The sequence below is a fragment of the Salmo trutta genome, chromosome 31 (genome assembly GCF_901001165.1).
Source record: "Salmo trutta chromosome 31, fSalTru1.1, whole genome shotgun sequence".
NCBI lineage: Eukaryota > Metazoa > Chordata > Actinopteri > Salmoniformes > Salmonidae > Salmo > Salmo trutta.
Window position 1 is genome coordinate 21390734 of NC_042987.1, and position 23349 is coordinate 21414082.

A 23349-nucleotide genomic window follows, 5' to 3' on the forward strand; every position below is an offset into this window, starting at 1 on the left:
AATTGAGTGTATGTAAACGTCTGACCCACTGGGAATGTGATGAAAGAAATAAAAGCTGAAATATATCATTCTCTCAACTATTATTCCAGCATTTCACATTCTTAAAATAAAGTGGTGATCCTAACTGACCTAAGACAGGGAATTTATACTGGGATTAAACATCAGGAATTGTGAAAAACTGAGTTTAAATGTAATTGGCTAAGGTGTATGTAAACCTCCGACTTCAACTGTAAGTATTCAAACACAGTTCTTTCAAAGTGGTGTTGTATATAAAGCCCCACAGTGGAGGTGTCATACCCATAAAATCTTGCGGTGAAACAGGGAAATGATTCCAATCATTTTTCTATCATTCATTTTTTTCATAGGTTATTTTATTTTACTTAAAATAAGGGCTGTGTTTCATGTAGGCTTACACTGGCGTGACGTTTTGATAGCTATGTAAATATATTTTGGACAAAGTGACTTTTATCAACATATTCGACTCTATTTACTCTGATGGATGCTAATTTGTATCAGACATCATGCAAAACTACAAATCCTTGCAAGCTTCTGCACGTCATCTCTAGCTGACACCTTTACTAACAGCTATTGTGTCAAAGGCTTGCACAAGACAGTTCACGTAATTGTCCATTTAAAGAAATGTAGCTAATGTTTTCATGACTACATTTAGCTAACATTAGGTAGTTGATCCAGATATTCTTACCTTTGCCTCGATTCAGCAGTCTCGTCAAGATCATCATGGCATTTGTAGTTCTTTATGATAGCCACATTAGCAGCTAATTAGCATTTCATTTTGGGGGGGTAAATACAGGCGATTATATATTGATAATGGTCACATTTACACGGTTATCACAACATCAAACCAGGGTAAGCCTACACAAAACACAGCCCTAAAATCCCCAATGGGAAAATTGGGGATTGGAACCAATTTGCCTGTTTGACCGCTAGGTTTTATGGGTATTATGACTCATACTGTGGTACTCTATAACACACAGTTACAGATGTAGGATCTTAATTTGAGCCAGTTTCTTATAGCAAGTCTGAAATTTGTGGAAATTACTTTTGGAATTATTTGTAAAATTACAAACTTTAGAAGCCTTTTTAAACCTCAAATACACTACAAGTATAAAATGTCCTGCGTTGCAGGATAGTTCTACTGCAACAGGGTGATCAAATTAAGATCCATCCTACATCTTTAATGAGGCACTTATAAAACAGTCAATGTAGCAGTTTTGTGAAAATACACACCTGCAGTTCAATCATTTAGCATTATAAATGCAGCACTTGTATGTGGATATTTGTGACAAAATGTGCGTAATATCAGTGCTCTTGATTTAGAGACGTACCAGAAATTATAGAGTGCAAATATGTAGAGTGCAGAATGGGCACCAAAACACAGACTAATTAGTCGCGAAGTTGGCTTCCCCTCAACATATTCTCATGTGATGGAGTAGTAGATGCAGTACTGAAATTGCCCCAGGGTGAGACGGTAGATTCTGGGGGGTTATGTTTGGAACGTTGCCCAGACTACCAGTGGAGCATAATATTTTGTGTATGTGTGTGAGAATTTCAATGAATAGATTGGTGTAGATGTAGTCAATAGCTCATATTCATTCTGAACTTCGCTCTCTCTTTTAGCTTTAAAAATGTATGTTTGAGAAAAAAGCTCTTTCAAGCCATTTTGTTTAAATAGTTAATTAGCTGGGAATAGCTAGCAGATTAGAGTGGACTCCATCCACTCAAGGGCTAAGTCCCAAATGGCACCCTATTCCCTATATAATGCACTACTTTTTACCAGAACCTTATGGGTAGCCTAGAACAAGTGAACGGATAGCTGGTTTCTGTCCGGGGGGAGAGAGATGGAGGGAGAGAAGGGCCAATGCAGAGGTTAACTCATCTTAAGTGCCATTTGAGACATTCTTACCGTGTAACAATTAAGTCCACTTTTAGAAAACAATTGGTCTTTATTCTTTAATGTATTTATTAATTTGCAATGACAGGTTAAATGTACATGTACACTACCATTCAAAGGTTTTGTGGGTTTTTGAAACCCGCAAAACACCAGTCTCAACGTCAACAGTGAAGAGGCGACTCCGGGATGCTGGCCTTCTAGGCAGAGTTGCAAAGAAAAAAACATATCTCAGACTGGCAAATAAAAAGAAAAGATTAAGATGGGCAAAAGAACACAGACACTGGACAGAGGAACTTGAAGGCCAGCATCCCGGAGTCGCCTCTTCACTGTTGACGTTGAGACTGGTGTTTTGCAGGTGCTATTTAATGAAGCTGCCAGTTGAAGACTTGTGAGGCATCTGTTTCTCAAACTAGACACTCTAATGTACTTGTCCTCTTGCTCAGTTGTGCACCGGAGCCTCCCACTTCTCTTTTTATTCTGGTTCGAGACAGTTTGCGTGTTCTGTGAAGGGAGTAGTAGCAAAGAGGCACTGAGTTTGAAGGTTGGCCTTGAAATACATCCACAGGTACACCTCCAATTGACTCAAATGATGTCAATTAGCCTAACAGAAGCTTCTAAAGCCATGACATCATTTTCTGGAATTTTTCAAGCTGTTTAAAGGCACAGTCAACTTAGTATATGTTAACTTCTGACCCACTGGAATTGTGATTAAGTGAAATAGTCTGTCTGTAAAAAATTGTTGGAAAATGACTTGTGTCATGCACAAAGTAGATGTCCTAACCGACTTGCCAAAACTATAGTTTGTTAACAAGAAATTTGTGGAGTGGTTGAAAAACGAGTTTTAATGACTCCAACCTAAGTGTATGTAAACTTCCGACTTCAACTGTAGATATTCCATTAAAAATCTTCCGTTTTCAGCTTCAATAGTCAGTTACAACATTAACAATGTCTACACTGTATTTCTGATCAATTTGATGTTATTTTAATGGACAAAAAAATTGCTTTTCTTTCAAAAACAAGGACATTTCTAAGTGACCCCAAACTTTTGAACGATAGTGTTTATCAAAAACATTATTAAATTTACTTAACAATCACATCACTGTCTCTGTGTTTGTTTCTTGCCACACTCTGTCAGTATTCACAGGATCAACTGCAATAGCACTACATAATTCACACCAAATCCATGTGCATCCTTAGGTATACCTAACACACAGGACAACACAACACAACAGCAGGCAGCCTCTTACTGCTAAATGCATTCTGTTGCATAGGAGTTGTAAAACCCAATATGAGAAATTAATCCTGGTCAAATGAATTGTAGATAGAATTGTAAAAGAATGAAGAGAGATGACAAGGGCTGCATGAAAACTGTAATATGATATGATTCTTTATATACTGTACATGTATAAAACTCTAATATGGTATGATTCTTCATATACTGTACATGTATACAACTCTAATATGATATGATTCTTTATATACTGTACATGTATAAAACTCTATGGTATGATTCTTTATATACTGTACATGTATAAAACTCTATGGTAGGATTCTTTATATACTGTACATGTATAAAACTCTATGATATGATTCTTTATATACTGTACATGTATAAAACTCTATGGTATGATTCTTTATATACTGTACATGTATAAAACTCTATGATATGATTCTTTATATACTGTACATGTATAAAACTCTAATATGGTATGATTCTTTATATACTGTACATGTATAAAACTCTATGATATCATTCTTTATATACCGAACATGTATAAAACTCTATGATATGATTCTTTATATACTGTTCATGTATAAAACTCTAATATGGTATGATTCTTTATATACTGTACATGTATAAAATTCTAATATGGTAGGATTCTTTATATACTGTACATGTATAAAACTCTAATATGATATGATTATTTTTATACTGTAAATGTATAACCGAACAGGGGATTCTTAGCTGTTACGCCAAAAGATCCAGACTTTTTGACAAGGTCACTGCTGGTGCTTTTCCGTCTAGACTTACCCCCACACCAGGGTGTCACCAGTGTTTATGTTAATGTCAGCTCTAGTGTTATTGTGTTTTCATCAGGAGTGTGACATGACAGAGGAGAATCAACAACATCTGCATCATCAAGACTGTTTTGTAAGAAGGTGTTAAAGTCCACAGTTAGCCTTTATTATGTAAATGTTGGCTGAAAAGTACACAGGGCCTTGCCTTGGCTCCAAGTCAGAGCTGGTCCACTGGAGTCATGGCCCAGTGAGACATGGGTGCCAGCCTGTGTAGATTGAAACAGAAAAGTTTGAGCCTATTGGTTAAAACACTGGGGTAAATCCTCGGTGGAACTGTAATTTGGCTCATGGATGTATTGTTTCCTTTTATTCCAGGTATTTCCATGCCATCTACCTGGGCATCCGGAGCCGCCGCAGTGGGGACCATGACCGCTGGAGGTTCTACTGGAGGATGGTGTACGAGTTCGCTGACGTCAGCATGCTGCATCTCCTGGCCACCTTCCTGGAGAGCGCTCCTCAGCTGGTCCTGCAGCTCTGCATCATCATCCAGACCCACAAACTGCAGGCCGTCCAAGGTACTGGCTGGAACCACACCCTGTATTAACACTCTCCCTCTCACTCCACCTATCTGCCATTGTATACATACTGTAAATACACAGGCCATCCAACATACTTTCTGAAAACTCAATTTTCACTACTCCCATTCACTACTCCCATTCACTATTCCCATTCTGTCTGTTGTAAAGCAGTCCCACTGCACTGTTAGGGTTTCACAGGTTGGGATGTATCGATTGCCACAGTTTAAAAGAACACACCCACCCGGGTGTTATTTTGTAAGCCAGGACTGTATGGAATACTTATTTGTTAGTGTAAACAGAAGCACATCAATGTAATGTCTGCTCTTGGAAATGCAGCCATAATGTATGCAAAGAATGCAAAGAATCATGTTTAATTATACTAACTGGGCTGACACACACACACACACACACACACACACACACACACACACACACATACACACACACACACACACACACACACACACACACGGGGAGGGAAGCTGGCCACATTTAGGCCAGTGGAAGGCTTCCAGGCCTGCTGTGGGCTTAAACGATACAACAAGTCTTCTCCTTGTCCGTCATCCACTCATCCACTCCACAGTCTTGCTTTGCGCTGCCTTCTCTGCTGTGCTGAGTCACTGGAAGGAGAGTCTTTGCTGCACTTAAGAGGCACTTATGCTCTTTCTGCTATGTTAAAGAAGATTTGGCCTCCTCTGACGTTAGAGGAGAGGAGAGGAGAGGAGAGGAGAGGAGAGGAGAGGAGAGGAGAGGAGAGGAGAGGAGAGGAGAGAAATTCTGTGATCAGCTTGAGAGGGAGAGAAAAAAGAATAGATAGGATGCTGACGTGACTGTGGATCCTCCCATCCTCGGCTCACCTAGACTTGAGGACTCTCCCATGTAGCCTCACTGACCTTGGCTTGACCTCCCAGTTTCAGTCCCCCATACCGTTTTGCTCATAAACAGTTTTCTATAAAAATACATGAAAATGTGGTTGTTCAATGTTGGCTCCTCTAATGTACGGTGTGTTATACATTTGGTTTCTATCACCAACGAGACCTAGATATTAGATATCTGGACCCCCTAGGTCTCTCTAGCCTCGATTGACCTCAGGTAGCATCACTCACAGGACTCCTCAAATGCTTCGAGGGAGGACCAGTGTTAAAAGAAAATACTCAATCAATGGTCACTTTTAATACCTGGTCTAAACCCTTGTAGGGTTTTCTTACTTCCTTTCCATTGACTATTTACTGCAACAGTACCGTTCCCATTTGAAGAGAGTGTGGAACTTTCTGTTGACATGATGCTGCATGTTAATCTGTCTCTATGTATGGGGTTTTCAGTCCATTCATTTGTTCTCATTCATTTCTCAGGAGACTGGAGACTGTAACAACATATTTACAGCATACAATCATCTTGTCATCTAATAAGATGAGGGCTATATAATAAAAAAAAATCATGACAGTCTCTCTCGCTTGCTCGCTCTCTCTACTTCTCTTTCTTTCTTTCTTTCTCACTCTCTCTCTCTCTCTCTCTCTCTCTCTCTCTCTCTCTCTCTCTCTCTCTCTCTCTCTCTCTCTCTCTCTCTCTCTCTCTCTCTCTCTCTCTCTCTCTCGCTCTCCCTCTCTCATTATTTCTTATAATGTTTCCCTACCCCTCTCTAAGTTTCCATAGCTACTGTGGTTTTATCCCACACTAGCAGTCAGCCAGCCCTCATCAGTCGTCAGATTTTCCTCTTTTACACTCTGTCAGAGTGACACACTTCCTTCCTGGGAGAAGAAATATTCTCCAGGAGGCCTATCTAACCAGCTCCTCCTCTTGCAGCACTTTTCCTGAATTACCACCTACTTTGTCTTCACTGCAATCATAAGTACTATCCCCAGGTGAAAAATAAAGGGTATTCAGCAACCCAACTCTGCCCGAAGTTAAGAGTACAGTGCAGTTGGTTGCCTATAGTATGAATATGAAAACACATTTCACGTGGTTACTCTTATATTGGAAAAGAACAGGAGAAATTAGAGATAGTGTTGAGATTTTACAACACTATGTGATAAGAGTGAGCTACCATCGATAGCTTTTTGAAATGCAAGCCAAGTCCTACCTTCTGTGTTAAGAAACCATTTAACCCAGTGGCATATCACCGCTCATTTGTCTAAAGCATTTAGGTAGAACAATACAGCCTATATAATCTGATGAATTAGCCCCTGTGTTTAAACACCCACCATAGTAAGGATGAGCTTGCTTTCTCCCTTTCCAAATAACTGTGTGTTAATGTGTTTGATAAGGCTGGCTCAGGCCCCCTGTGTTTGCTCTTTAAATGGCTTGTCTTCATTCCTCTCTCTGCTAGATAAGTTAATTGGGGTAATGTCTTCTTCTTCTTCACCACAACAGTCTGTCTGACTCTCTCCCCTGTTCTGGATTTATTTTAGAAGGCCAATCCTGGCTGTTTTTCAAATCCCTGCAGTTAAGCAAGATGTTCTTTTGATCATGCGGCCATGATCTCGCTCTCTCCTCTGTCTCTGTCTCTCTCTCTCTCGCTGTCTCTCTCTCAATTCAATTTAAGAGCTTTATTTGCATGTGAAACATATGTTTACATTGCCAAAGCTGTTGAAATAGATAATAAACAAAAGTGAAATAAACAAAAAATTCATTAATTTCACAGGAAATATGTGTCTCTAATATGGTCATACATTTGGCAGGAGGTTAGGAAGTGAAGCTCAGTTTCCACCTCATTTTCTGGGACAGTGTTTTTGGGGATATTTTCTGCAGAATTATGCATGCAGAGTCTCAATTTGGTGTTTGTCCTATTTTGTGAATTCTTGCCTTGTCTCTCAGATTGTTCAGAGCTTTGTGGAAGTCTCTCTCTCTCTTTCTCTCTCTCTCTCTCTCTCTCTCTCTCTCTCTCTCTCTCTCTCTCTCTCTCTCTCTCTCTTTCTCTCTCTCTCTCTCTCTCTCTCTCTGATGTCTCAACTCATTGCATTCCTATTTTGACCAATTTATGAGGAATATTCTGGTAATTCTACAATCGCTTCACATTCTATTTTCCAAAAAGGAGACATATTCTTCCAACCTTGAAAATGCTAGGGATTCCTTTCACATCAGAGCAGCATTCACTTCGTTTGAAGTCAATCCAGGACAAGGAATTCCATTTTGTATGCATCGATAAGATACTGTGTGATGTCTCAGGAAGATCAAATAACTTATTTTTGGACATCACAGTCTGAGTAGCGGCTACAGATGTCGTATAATTCAACCTTTGAAACCAGATAAGAAGATAAAAGTAGAAGTTGCCCTAAGATTTAAAGACATGCTACGGTACTTTGGCGACTAGTAAGTCATTTTTAAACCCGCTGCTTTGGGCTGGATGTGTCAATGTGTAGTTCATACATGCATAATCTATGAGCATAATTACTGTCTTACCTCAGTTAGCCAAGAAATCTCTACATTCTTAGAAAAGGATTCCAAAAGGGTTCTTTGGCTGTCCCGATATTATAACCCTTTTGGGTTCCATGTAAAACCCTCTGTGGAAAGAGTTCTACATTGAACCCAAAAGGGTTCTACCTGGAATCAAAAGGGTTCTACCTGGAAACAAAAATAGTTATTCAAAGGGTTCTGCTATGGGACAGCCGAAGAACCCTTTTAGGTTCTAGATAGCACCTTTTGAAAGCGACTGATTTGGTTGGGTCTAATTGTGTTGCTGTCCTGGGGCTCTATAGGGTCTGTTTGTGTTTCTGGAAGCTGTGTAGAGACATTTTTTCCTACATTTACCCACACGTGGGGCAGCCCCCTAGCAATTCAAGTTTCAGCCAATGAGCTTCAGCCCCTCGCAATTTGAGTAACAGCTAATAAGACGCACACACAGTAGAGAGAGAGAGCATTTGTAACGTAGTACGCAATTTTCGGGGGCCACTTTTGGTTTGTGGTGATACTTTCAGAGCTACTAGCTAAAAAGTATACAAAAGTACCAGAGAATATTTTTTAAGTATCACTGAGAGAGTATCTAGAGATTAAGTTATACAGCTCTGTTGCTTGCAGTGAGAAATCCATAGTGTCGTTTTATAAAAGCAGTGACAAGCCAAGGAACTATCAGTAACACTATGGTTGCCAAAGGCATGGGTCGATGAGGAGAAAACCACTCTGACAAAGCTCAACTGTACAGTATACCAGGAAGCAGACACTCATGAGCGTTTTATTTCCTATATCCATTTCCCAGTGCTGTCAACAGTAATGACCTTGCTGCTGCTGCTGAAGCAGGTATTTCCCATCAGTTAGTTATTTTACTGTTAAGTCCGCCATGTGGAAGATACTAAGGAGACACAGGCTCCGTCTGAAATGACAATTCCCTATGTAGTGCTTATACTCTATAGTACCTTATATAGTACTTTTGGGCAGATCCTTTGCTGTCCGAAATGGCCCACACTTCCCTGTATAGTGCACTAGTCTGGTTAAAGGTAATGCACTGCATATGGAATAGGGTGCCATTTGGGACGTTGCAGCCCCAGACTGTGCTGCAGTGATGCTGCTGTGGTTTACATAACCCCCTCTCCTCCCTGGTCCCCAGCCCGCCCCATTCCCCAAATTACTGTAGCTTCTGTGAGCAGGACGAGCAGAGAGGAGAGGAGCATTACATGACCAGTCAAATCACACAGCCCAGTAACCAGGAAGCATGCTACTGGACCATTCCAGCCAGACAGGTTCTTCTGGCTTTGGCTTCCCTCCCCTCATCGAGATGCACTTCACATTTGTGTGTGAGGGCAGAGGGGCTATGCTTCCTTCCGCAGAAACACTAGCACACACACACTCACACGCATGCAGTAAACTTAACGCATGCTAGACATGCACAAACACACGCACGCAGGGCCTAGCTCCAGAATAAGAATCACAGCCCCCTCCTAGTCCCCTGACACTCCTGGCCTCAGCCTGTTAATTATCCCACTCCACACAGTAGTCATTAAACCCTTTCATCATGCCCCAACAGCCAACAGCTAATGGCCTGGCCTGCATCTAACTGGGTTAAACACTGTCATTAATCAATGACAAGCACATACACACATGTAAATAAATAGACCAATCGATATAGTAGATACAGTTCATTAAAAAAAAGTATCTGCTTAAAGGCATAGTTATATTATTGATAGATAGACAGACAGCCGTCTGATTCTCCCAGCTCAATGTACTGTATATGGTGGACGAAGAAAGACAATTATTTTCTGTCATGTTTAATGAACATGTTGTCCTACTGTATACATCACACCATCCAGTTCTGACATCCTGAAAAGGAGAGAGAGGACGTCTCTCTTAAAAAACTGACTCGGTTTGACTTTGAAGTGAAATTGACTAGAAAGCGCAGGAGTCAGCCATATGTTCACGTCTGATAACAAAATGTAATTGACTGTAAAGGTCCTGGGTGTTAAAGGCCAGGAACAGGGAGATAAGTAATGCATATAGTTCAATTTAATCCCATAGAGACTTACTTAGGAGACATTACACAAAGGGAAGCTACAGAAAGGATAATAGGCTAACACTTTGCCATACTGTAAGGCTCCTTGAGTAATGTGACAGGGTTGATATTGCACCAAAATGCATGCTCCGAAGAGCCGTGGTGCCACATAAACATCCATCCACAAGGAGGAAAAGAGTTTTGAGTGAGGCACTAAAAAAAGATCTTCAATGTATGTACATATCAAAGCATGAAGATGTCCTATATTTTCCATTTCATCTAAACTCTTCGTTTACATTTGGAGGGGTGTTTGGGTGGCTTTCATTTTCAACTCTTGAAGCTGGATTTACTAATCCATATGCAGGATAATTAATTGATTATGTATGAGGTCGTTTCTATATGGACAGAAAGTGTCTGTAGCAGCCACATCATAACCCAAAATCTAGGTTAGACAGACAAATATCTTTCCCACAGCAGTGCAGGCTAGAGAATGTTAAGTATTCCGCGCCATCATCATGTTTTTCTCTCACTTTTCTCTCACTTTTCCCACTTAAGCACAGCTTGTTGCCAGATCTTTGTGGATGAGGCTCCACTTCACAGTGGTAGCTCTAACTCTTTATTGTAAGAGGAGCCAAGGGAGCTGTGTTAAAATGAATAGCAATCATCTCCATTTCAATGTGGTCTGATCTGATCGAACCTTTAAAGGCACAACCTAGTCCACCCAGCCAGGCCTTTAGACTATTGGATGAACTGAGGTTATCGGCGCAGCTCGACCAGTCTTCATTCACCAGATCGCTTCACTTTCTCTTTGCTCTTGAGAATGTAATAAAGCAACAGAGCAAGTGTGTTTACTGAGAGGCCTAGCTGCCTCGACTTATGGCAAAGAGTAAGTGACTGTCATGCGCCGTAATAACGACTGTTCCTCACTTTTTATTTGCTCAACGATTGAATAACATGGTTTATTAAGCTTCCCAAAGGAAATGGAGAGTGGGCCGAATGGGGACATTCCATTCTGAACAGCCTGATGGAAAATAAGCCTTAACTTTTAATTGGATACAAAGCTGTTGCAATTAAGTTTTCAGAGCCACTCGTGTTAATGGGAAGCCATCTTCGTTTGGCATGGTCCAACAGCACCATTGTATAATTGCCAGAAAGAGGTCCAGGTCTACATCCAAAATGGCACCCTATTCCCTATATAGTGGGGGGCTCTATAGTGGGCTCAAAAGTAGTGCACTATAGGGAATAGGGTACTATTTGGGATGTATCCCAGGATTTTATATGGTCCTCCTCCGTGTGATTAAAGGGTTGCATGAACTTGAATGGCTGCCAATTAGCCTCTTATTGCTCCTGCTTTCAGTGTTTATAGTCAAATTGTAGTCTAAAGAGTTTCCCTTGAATCCCTAGGGGTTTACAGAGGAATAATAAACAGTAGATGTATTCAACAGAATTTACTTCACAAAGCTAGTAAAATGCAGTCATTTCAGTCTGTCGACTTGTTCTTTCTCTAATGTCTGTTCTAGTACTTGTCAGTCTGTGTGTGTGTGTGGGCTGTTGTCTCCCTCTGGTATCGAGGCCAGGAGATGGTCTCCTCTCACTCTTGATAGAGGACGATCACTCCAGCAACATGAGCACTTAGTAACCATGGCACCCAGCTCCTCAGAGAAACCCAGTGTCATCACTCTCCAGCCAGGCTTCCCTGGACCTCTGCCATCATCACAGCCATCTTTACTGGAGTTAACTGAGTACCCAGTAACAATAAAGTCCCTCAGTTCAGATATTTCAGTGCTAAACACCACCAGTGGGCCTTGTGAATTGCTGTATTTTACAGGCAGCTTGGAAAAGAATGGGGTTAATATTGAGCTAATTGTGCTGTGGAGACTCACTGATTTAGATATCAGTGGTGTAAAGTCCTTAAGTAAAAATACTTTAAAGTACCACTTAAGTTGTTTTTGGGGGTATCTGTAGTTTACTTTACTATTTATACTTTTGACAACTTTTACTTCACTACATTCCTATATAAAAGTATGTACTTTTTACTTCTGTTAGGTTATAGCCTTATTCTAATATTGATTAAAGTGTTTTTTTCCCTCATCGATCTACACACAATACCCCTTAATGATTAAGAAAAACTGTTTTTTAGATTTTTTTTTGCTAATTTATAAAAAATAAACTTAAATATCACATTTACATAAGTATTCAGACCCTTTACTCAGTACTTTGTTGAAGCACCTTTGGTAGGGATTACAACCTCGAGTCTTCTTGGGTATGACGCTATAAGCTTGGCACACCTGTATTTGGGAAGTTTTTCCCATTCTTCTCTGCAGATCCTCTCAAGCTCTGTCAGGTTGGATGGGGAGCGTTGCTGCACAGCTATTTTCAGTTCTCACCAGAGATGTTCGATTGGGTTCAAGTCCGGGCTCTGGCTGGGACACTCAAGGACATTCAGAGACTTGTCCCGAAGCCACTCCTGCATTGTCTTGGCTGTGTGCTTAAGTTCGTTGTCCTGTTGGAAGGTGAACCTTCGCCCCAGTCTGAGGTCCTAAGTGCTCTAGAACAGATTTTCATCAAGGATCTCTCTGCACTTTGCTCTGTTCATCTTTGCCTCGATCCTGACTAGTCTCCCAGTCCTTGCCACTAAACAACATCCCCACAGCATGATGCTGCCACCACCATGCTTTACCGTAGGGATGGTGCCAGGTTTCCGTCTGGTCACTCTATCATAAAGCCCTGATTGGTGGAGTGCTACAGAGATGGTTGTCTTTCTGGAAGGTTCTCCCATCTCCACAGAGGAACTCTAGAGCTCTGTTAGAGTGACCATCTTGTCTCTGAGCTCTACGGACAATTCCTTCGACCTCATGGTTTGGTTTTTGCTCTGACATGCACTGTCAACGGTGGGACCTAATATAGACAGGTGTGTGCCTTTCCAAATCATGTCCAATCAATTGAATTTACCACAGGTGGACTCCAATCAAGTCGTAGAAACATCTCTAGGATGATCAATGGAAACAGGATGCGACTGAGCTCAATTTCGAGTTTCATAGCAAAAGGTCTGAATACTTATGTAAATAAGGTATTTATATTTTACATTGTTTATAAATTAGCAAAAATGTCTAAACCTGTTATTCGCTCTGTCATTATCTTGTATTTTGTGTAGATTGCTGAGGATTTTTATTTATTTAATCAATTTTGGAATAAGGCTGTTACGTAACAAAATGTGGATAATGTCAAGGGGTCTGAATACTTTCCAATGGCACTGTATTTTAGCAATTACATTTACTTTTCATACTTAAGTATATTTCAACCAAATACTTTTAGACTTTTACTGAAATAGTATTTTACTGGGTGACTTTCACTTTTACTTGAGTAATTTTCTATTAAGGTATCTTGACTTTTATATATTTTTATTTTTTTTCCACCATTGGTAGATATTGCTATGCAGTTCCTCCCCCTAAGGTCTATGGTCCCGGGGCTGGGTTTCTACTAAGCTAACATATGGAATTGTTTTAAGATGGTCATACCAAGGATCATTTAGCTATTTTAATTAGAATTTTAGGACCCCTGTAGGTATATAAAAAAATATATTACAAAATGATTTGATGAAACATTGAATTTGCCCTTACTTCTATTAGCCCATAGAAACGCATTGAAAAACAGATTCATACATGGGGAATAAAAGATAGTCCAAAATTAAATAAAAAGAAAGTATGTTTTGAAGTGTCTGTCTTTTATCTGAGAGATATAGGAAAGCGCCAAAACAAATATATATATATATATATATATATATATATATCAGACTACCATTCAAAAGTTTGGGGTCACTTAGAAATGTCCTTGTTTTTGAAAGAAAAGCTTATTTTTTTGTCCATTAAAAATTGATCAGAAATACAGTGTAGACATTGTTAATGTTGTAAATGACTATTGTAGCTGGAAACTGCTTATTTTTTATGGAATATCTACAGAGGCCCATTATCAGCAACCATCACTCCTGTGTTTCAATGGGACGTTGCTTTAGCTAATCCAAGTTTATCATTTTAAAATGCTAATTGATCATTACAAAACCCTTTTGCAATTATGTTAGCACAGCTGAAAGCTGTTGTACTGATTAAAGAAGCAATAAAACTGTCCTTCTTTAGTTGAGTATCTGGAGCATCAGCATTTGCGGGTTCGATTACAGGCTCAAAATGGCCAGAAACAAAGACTTTCTTCTGAAACTCGTCAGTCTGTTCTTGTTCTGATGAATGAAGGCTATTCCATGTGAGAAATTGAAGATCTTGTACAAACTGAAGATCTTGTACAATGCTGTGTACTACTCCCTTCACAGAACAGCGTAAACGGGCTCTAACCAGAATAGAAAGAGGAGTGGGTATAAGGGCACAGGGCGAGACCCAGATGCAGATGGTTCGAGTCTCTGATACTTATTATAATCCAAGGGCCAGGCAAGAGAATGATCGTGGACAGGCAAAAGATCATAAACAAGGTCAGAATCCAGGAGGTACAGAGTGGCAGGCAGGCTCGAGGTCAGGGCAGGCAGTATGGTCAGGCAGGCGGGTTCAGAGTCAAGGCAGGCAAGGTTCAAAACCGGGAGGACTAGCAAAAGAGAGATAAGAAAAAGCAGTAGCACGCAGGGGCGAAAATCTGATATCAACTTTGGAGGGGACAATTACATGAAATGTTCTCAAGAGCAATTCCTGAGGGGGACACCAAAAGTAGTGCTGTAACACATAGCCTACATTGTAATATGGTAAATGTATATTGAGGAACCAAAGAAATAAGGTGTTTGCCATACTCCTAACTACCGGTACCCAAAACTACACAACTAAGTTGACAGCTGTATGAGTTCACCATTTACACAACATATGCTGCAACCTTTTGTAATTTTAATAGTTTGTTTCATATTGGCTGGCTTCCAACAATAGCTGAATTTGCAAAGCTAGCGAGCACCAATTCCGTTTCAGTGGTGTTTGCTATAATCTTTGCTACCCGGGTTAAATAAAGGTGAAATAAAATAAATAAATAAAAGTTCCCTTGCGACAATTTAGCTTTTGCAACGAGACCATTAAATATATTTAAGACAATGGTAGAAGAGTTCTGTTCAGTTTGGACTTCAGTTTATCGCTAACCTTATCACAGGGACTTTGAAGCACTAACTTACATCATCTGCATGCTGATCTTGGAATAAATTGACGATAGCAAAGATTCCATCTTTGACGACGCCACATAAATGGAATAGGTACTAGCTAGCTTAATAGTTAATATTTGCGCGCTAGCTCTGCATATTCAGCTAGTGTTTGTGTGAACCCTGCCAACATAAAACAAAACATTGCATTGGTGCGATTGACTGGATGAACCTCACGTCAGTTACGTGCATTGAGTGCCTTTCAGACAGTAGACACGACCCCTCTGTTACCTTGCCAACTAAGGAATTGGCAGTGGATCAAACCATTGTGAGGCAAAGGGTGGGGGGGTCGCAATCTTTTGAAACTTAAAAACGCGCTATTAAGTGTCTATAATCAGCACAATTGCTTTCATTGCGTATTATTAATATTATTTAAATTACATAGTTATGTTTCAGTGATATATTGGGGGGGACAAATCATATTTTTCCCAGGATGGGGGGGTTGTGTCCCCCCCCACCCCCCCGGGATTTCCGCACCTGGTAGCACGGAAAAACACAATGGTTGACTTGACAAGACGAACTGGCAACAGACAAACAGGGAACACCGGAATAAATACCCAGGGACTAATGGGGAAAACGGGTGACACCAGGAGGTGGGTGGAGACGATCACAAAGACAGGTGAAACAGATCAGGGCATGACAGTGGGAGGCCCCAATGCACAACTGAGCAAGAGGACAAGTACATTCGAGTGTCTAGTTTGAGAAACAGATGCCTCACAAGTCCTCAACTGGCAGCTTCATTAAATAGTACCTGCAAAACACCAGTGTCAACGTCAACATTGAAGAGGCGACTCCGGGATGCTGGCCTTCTAGGCAGAGAAAAAAAAAAGAAAAAACATATCTCAGACTGGCCAATAAAAAGAAAATATTAAGATGGGCAAAAGAACACAGACACTAGACAGAGGAAGATTGGAAAAAAGTGTTATGGACAGACGAATCTAAGTTTGAGGTGTTCGGATCACAAAGAAGAACATTCGTGAGATGCAGAAAAAATGAAAAGATGTTAGCGGAGTGCTTGACGCCATCTGTCATGGTGGAGGCAATGTGATGGTCTGGGGGTGCTTTGGTGGTGGTAAAGTGGGAGATTGGTACAGGGTAAACGGGATCTTGAAGAAGGAAGGCTATCACTCAATTTTGCAACACCGTGCCATACCCTGTGGACGGCGCTTAATTGGAGCCAAGTTCCTCCTACAACAGGACAATGACCCAAAGCACAGCTCCAAACTATGCCAGAACTATTTAGGGAAGAAGCAGTCAGCTGGTATTCTGTCTATAATGGAGTGGCCAGCACAGTCACCGGATCCCAACTCTATTGAGCTGTTGTGGGAGCAGCTTGACCGTATGGTACGTAAGAAGTGCCCATCAAGCCAATCCAATTTGTGGGAGGTGCTTCAGGAAGCATGGGGTGAAATCTCTTCAGATTACCTCAACAAATTGACAACTAGAATGCCAAAGGTCTGCAAGGCTGTAAGGACACAATTATTATTTCAATTAAAAATCATTACTTATAACATTGTCAACGTCTTGACTATATGTCCTATTCATTTTGCAACTCATTTCATGTATGTTTTCATGGAAAACAAGAACATTTCTAAGTGACCTCAAACTTTTGAATGGTAGTGTATACAGTACCAGTCAAAACATTTTACTATTTTCTACATTGTAGAATAAGACTGAAGACATCAAAACTATGAAATAACACATATGGAATCATATAGTAACCAAAAAAGTGTTAAACAAATCACAATATATTTTATTTTTGAGATTCTTCGAAGTATCCACCCTTTGCCTTGATGACAGCTTTGCACACTCTTGGCATTCTCTCAACCAGCTTCATGAGGTAGTCACCGGGAATGCATTTAAATTAACAGGTGTGCCTTGTTAAAAGTTCATTTGAAGAATTTCTTTCCTTAATGCATTTGAGCCAATCAGTTGTGTTGTGATAAGGTAGGGGTGGTATACAGAAGATAGCCCTATTTGGTAAAAGACCAAGTTCATATTATTGCAAGAATAGCTCAAATAAGCAAAGAGAAATGACAGTCGATCACTACTTTAAGACAGGAAGGTCAGTCAATGCAGAAAATGTAAAGAACTTTGAACATTTCTTCAAGTGCAGTCGCAAAAACCATCAAGCTCTATGATGAAACTGTCAATCATGAGGACCGCCACAGGAAGACCCAGAGTTACCTCTGCTGCAGAGGATAAGTTAAGTAGAGTTACCCGCCTCAGATTGGAGCCCAAATAAATGCTTCACAGAGTTCAAGTAACAGACATATCTCAACATCAACTGTTCAGAAGAGACTGCATGAATCAGGCCTTCATGGTCGAATTACTACAAAGAAACCACTACTGAAAGACACCAATAAGAAGAAGAGACTTGCTTGGGCAAAGAAACATGAGCAATGGACATTAGACCGGTGGAAATCTGTCCTTTGGTCTGATGAGTCCAAATTTGAGATTTTGGGTTCCAACCGCTGTGTCTTTTTGAGATGCAGAGTAGGTGAACGGATTATCTCCGCATGTGTATTTCCCATCATGAAGCATGGAGGAGGAGATATGATGGTGTGGAGGTGCTTTTCTGGTGACACTGTCTGTGATTTATTTAGAATTCAAGGCACACTTAACCAGCATGGCTACCACAGCATTCTGCAGCGATACGCTATCCCATCAGGATTGCGCTCAGTGGGACTATCATTTGTTTTTCTACAGGACAATGACCCAACACACCTCCAGGATGTGTAAGGGCTATTTGACCAAGAAGTAGAGTGATGGAGTGCTGCATCAGATGACCTGGCCTCCACAATCACCCGACCTCAACCCAATTGAGTTGGACCGCAGAGTGAAGGAAAAGCAGCCAACAAGTGCTCAGAAGGTGTGAGAACTCCTTGAAGACTGTTGGAAAAGCATTCCAGGAGAAACTGGTTGAGAGAATGCCAAGAGTGTGCAAAGCTGTAAAAATAAAGAAAACCCCTTGAATGAGTTGGTGTGTCCAAACTTTTGACTGGTACTGTATATACAGTTGAAGTCGGACGTTTACATACACCTTAGCCAAATACATTTAAACTCTGTTTTCACAATTCCTGACATTTAATGCTAGTAAAAATTCCCTGTCTTACGTCAGTTAGGATCACCACTTTATTTTAAGAATGTGAAATGTCAGAATAATAGTAGAGAGTGATTTATTTCAGCTTTTGTTTCTTTCATCACATTCCCAATGGGTCAGAAGTTTACATACACTCAATTAGTATTTGGTAGCATTGCCTTTAAATTGTTTAACTTGGGTCAAATGTTTAGCCTTCCGCAACCTTCCCACAATAAGTTGGGTGAATTTTGTCCCATTCTCCTGACAGAGCTGGTGTAACTGAGCCAGGTTTGTAGGCCTCCTTGCTCGCACACGCTTTTTCAGTTCTGTCCACAAATGTTTTATGGGATTGAGGTCAGGGCTTTGTGATGGCCACTCCAATATCTTGACTTTGTTGTCCTTAAGACATTTTGCCACAATGTTGGAAGTACGCTTGGGGTCATTGTCCAAGCTTTAACTTCCTGACTGATGTCTTGAGATGTTGCTTCAATATATCCACATAATTTTCATTCTTCATGATGCCATCTATTTTGTGAAGTGCACCAGTCCCTCCTGCAGCAAAGCACCCTCACAACATGATGCTGCCACCCCCGTGCTTCACGGTTGTTCTTTGGCTTGGAAGCGATCCCCTTTTTCCTCTAAACATAACGATGGTCATTATGGCCAAAAAGTTATATTTTTGTTTCATCAGACCAGAGGACATTTCTCCAAAAAGTACTTTGTCCCCATGTGCAGTTGCAAACCATAGTCTGGCTATTTTATGGTGTGTTTGGAGCATTGGCTTCTTCCTTGCTGAGCGGCCTTTCAGGTTATGACGATATAGGACTTGTTTTACTGTGGATATAGATACTTTTGGACCTGTTTCCTCCAGCATCTTCACAAGGTCCTTTGCTGTTGTTCTGGGATTGATTTGCACTTTTCACACCAAAGTACATTCATCTCTAGGAGACAGAACACGTCTTCTTCCTGAGCGGTATGACGGCTGCGTGGTCCCATGGTGTTTATACTTGCGTACTATTGTTTGTACAGATGAACGTGGTACCTTCAGGCGTTTGGAAATTGCTCCCAAGGATGAACCAGACTTGTGGAGGTCTACAATTTTCTTCCTGAGTTCTTGGCTGATTTCTTTTGATTTTCCCATGATGTCAAGCAAAAGAGACACTGAGTTTGAAGGTAGGCCTTGAAATACATCCACAGGTACACCTCCAATTGACTCAAATGATGTCAATTAGCCTAACAAATAATTGTTGGACAAATGACTTGTGTCATGCACAAAGTAGATGTCCGAACCAACTTGCCAAAACTATAGTTAACAAGAAATTTGTGGTTGAAAAAACGAGTTTAAATGACTCCAACCTAAATGTATGTAAACTTCCGACTTCAGCTGTGTGTGTGTGTGTGTGTGTGTGTGTGTGTGTGTGTGTGTGTGTGTGTGTGTGTGTGTGTGTGTGTGTGTGTGTGTGATGGGCTGTATAGACAATACGGATAGTATATGGCTAGAAATATGTAGTATATCTGAAGAATATGACCTGTACAGCAATAGTTAAATAGGATAGGCCTTGACTAGAATATAGTATATACATATGATGTGGGTAAAACAGTATGTAAACATTATTTAAAGTGGCAGTGTTCCATTATTAAAGTGACTAGTGTTCCATGACGATGTACATTGGGCAGCAGCCTCTAAGGTGCAGGGTAGAGTACCGGGTGGTAGCCGACTAGTAACAGTGACTAAAGTTGAGGGCAGGGTACTGGGTGGAGGCTGGCTCGTGGTGACTATTTAATTAACAGTCTGATGGCCTTGAGGGAGAAGCTACTTTTCAGTCTCTCGGTCCCAGCTTTGATGCACCTGTACTGACCTTGCCTATTGGATGGTAGCGGGGTGAACAGGCCGTGGCTCGGGTGGCTGAGGTCCTTATCTTCTTATCTTCTTGGCCTTCCTGTGACACCGGGTGCTTTCAATGGTGCATCTGTAAGGGTTTGTGAGGGTCTTATGGACCAAGCCAAATTTCTTCAGCCTCAAATTCTTCACCATACTGTCTGTGTGGCTGGAAGGTCAGCCCATGCAAAGAAAGGGATATCTCTAGCTTAAATAGACGGATTTTGACGGTGATTTTTTATTATTATGCTAATTCGATTCCCGTGTGGGTGCGGACATCGACACTAGTTAAGGGTTAAGGGTTGTTTGTCTCCTAAATGGGCTTTTGTTTGTTTGTTGCAAAAATATTTGAGTTTGGCTCCTGGTTCTGTTTGGTGTTGCAATGCTCTTTGAAAAGTGCTCTTCTTAGATACTTCCTGCAAAACATATATTTTTCCATCACACATTTTCTGTGACTCCTCCGTTGGTGACATTATAGTATATTATTTAAGAAGCTGTCACATGGCAGATTTACAGGAAGGAAAATTCCACACATTACTACCAATATGTAATGCCTGTAAATGTGATTGTGACTGAGTCTCTAATTCTTTTTTTTTGCCCGCTCTGTGTTTCCATAGGAATGACAGCGGCTGCCTCCCTTGTGTCTCTGGCCTGGGCCCTGGCATCCTATCAGAAAGCGCTGCGAGACTCCCGGGACGACAAGAAGCCAATCAGCTACCTGGCTGTCATCATCCAGTTCTGCTGGCATTTCTTCACTATCGCTGCCCGGGTCATCACCTTCGCCCTGTTCGCCTCCGTGTTCCAGCTCTACTTCGGCATCTTCATCGTCCTGCATTGGTGCTTCATGACCTTCTGGATAGTCCACTGCGAGACGGAGTTCTGCATCACCAAGTGGGAGGAGATTGTCTTCGACATGGTAGTGGGGATCATCTACATCTTCAGTTGGTTTAATGTGAAGGAGGGTCGTACTCGGTGTAGGCTCTTCATCTACTACTTTGTGATCCTGCTGGAGAACACTGCTCTGAGTGCCCTGTGGTACCTGTACCGCGTCCCTCAGAGCACCGACGCCTTCGCCGTCCCCGCCCTCTGTGTCATCTTCAGCAGCTTCCTCACCGGCATCGTCTTCATGCTCATGTACTACGCCTTCTTTCACCCCAACGGGCCCCGCTTCGGACACTCGCCCAGCCTCGTGCTGGACGACCCCACCGCTGCCTTCATGCTGCCCACCGAGGGGGCCACCAACTCGCTGAGGTCCAATCGGGGTGTGCCCCTCATCTCAGGGGATGGCACCATTGGCAGAGACGCCAAATACACAGAGAGGGACGGTTGTATGCCCGTGTTTCAGGTGAGACCCACCGCCCCCTCCACGCCGTCCTCCCGTGCCCCACGCATTGAGGAGACAGTCATCAAAATAGACCTGTGTCGGAATCGCTATCCGGCCTGGGAGAGGCACGTACTGGACAGGAGTATACGCAAGGCCATCCTGGCCATCGACTGTTCCCCCACGCCACCCAGACTCCAGTACAAAGATGACACTACTGTTCAGGAGCGTCTAGAGTACGAAACCACGCTGTAGCCCTGCACCGCTGCCTGGATGCCTGGATGAAGGATCCATGGAAATGCTCAACTGTAATAAAGGATGACCATCAACTCGGATTTACAGCAGGACTGTGGCAATAATACGGTATCAGCTCTCTCTATATACATACTAGCATTGAACCATGATGTTGGTTGTCATGGTTACAACTTCAGAATAAAGAAAGTCGCACACTCCATGTATAATCTCCCAGCAATTCAATGGATATTTACCAACATTTCGGCATCACTGTGATTTCCTCAGGGGAAGGCACACTTCCTCACCCTGAGGAAGCCACAGTGATGCCGAAACGTTGGTAAATACCCATTAAATTGCTGGGAGATTATACATGGAGTGTGCGACTTTCTTTATTTTAATAGTTTATAGTTTATTGGCCGTTAGTCAGCACCTCCACACAAACTATTATTCTGGGTGTGCGCCAGCTGGTTTTTTGTTGTTGTTTTTTTTACAACTTCAGAATAGGCACAACTTACTAGTTGATGTGACAGAGGGATATATTCATGTTTTCTAAACTTTTTTTTAAAATTATTTTTAATTTGGTTGATGTTGTCGTTATTGTTCTTGTAGTTTTTACTTACGTCTGTCAGGGAATCTCTTATTTAATAAAAGGCCATTGCACACACAAATACAAATGTATCCCCATAGTCGATCATAATAACAGCAGCATTCCAATGAATGGCATCATGCCCCTTCATAATAGGTGGGTTATGAAGGTTCATAATAGGTTATGAAGGTTGTCTGAGCTCTGCCAACCAGGTGAAACCAAGCAGAGGACCATACACATCCTCATATGACAAAAGTACCAAAGTACTCAATGTAAGGTCATTGCTGGTTCCTGTTTACCTATGGCATCTCAAATATCTACAGTCATCTCTACTACCACCATCTTAGATCTGCAAAGATATACTGTACATTTACAGATACTAGTAATATCCCCTGATATACATAGAGTGAACGTGTTATTAATAAAAAAAGGTCATCAAATGGTCCTGATACGTATTAGGATGGTTCTAGTTATTTCTGTGATGTAATTAGCAACATGACTAGAGAGTTGTCTGTCATACTGTACACGTGTACTGGTCCCAAGTTCTGATGTCATCAGCCATGTTGTGCTAGTGCCAAAAGGTCTGAAACTACTGGATTGTGTGGACTGAGTCTGCAGGTCGGTGGCTGTGACCGCCAGTAACTGGACAGTACTAGATTGAGGCTGGGCAGAACTACTATTTACTTGAATACAATGTTGAAGAAAGAGTACTGTACCTGGGTATCATGCTGTTGATATGCTACATAAAACCGAAATGTTCATGTACTGTGGAGAGACTGAAGGACAAACCTCATCTTTGTTCTCGCCTGGATAAAAGGCAGCAGGCCAAATACCTTCCTGGCAGCTCCCATTTACAGTCCAGTCTCGTGCAGCTCTGGTCTGGGCTGCCGTGCGTCCATCCGGCTGATAAGGATCAGTCTACTAGCTGGGCCACACAGACCTGTTCTGTATGGGGAGGAGGAGAGGAGAGGAGGAGACGAGGACACAGACGAGCAGCCACTTCAGCCAAACTACTCTCATAACTGAAGCACCTGCGGGATGTACCGTCAGATTCAAGATGCAACATTCTTTTTAACGTTGTACGTAACTGATGTGAAAATGTATTGCCATCCGTGCGTGTTGGGGGGGTGGGGGGGTGGTTAT

General features: G+C 41.5%; 1 protein-coding gene across 2 annotated transcripts in view; it reads left to right on the forward strand.

Moving 5' to 3' along the window:
• Positions 1-21846, forward strand: part of LOC115169746 (XK-related protein 4) — a 94877-nt gene extending 73031 nt beyond the window's left edge. For both annotated transcript variants that reach the window (XM_029725662.1, XM_029725663.1), the window contains exons 2-3: positions 4307-4506; positions 20683-21846. In XM_029725662.1, coding sequence (XP_029581522.1) covers positions 4307-4506; positions 20683-21641 — 1159 coding nt within the window. In that variant the 3' untranslated portion in view covers positions 21642-21846. The remainder of the gene's footprint in view (positions 1-4306; positions 4507-20682) is intronic.
• Positions 21847-23349: the final 1503 nt, after the last annotated feature.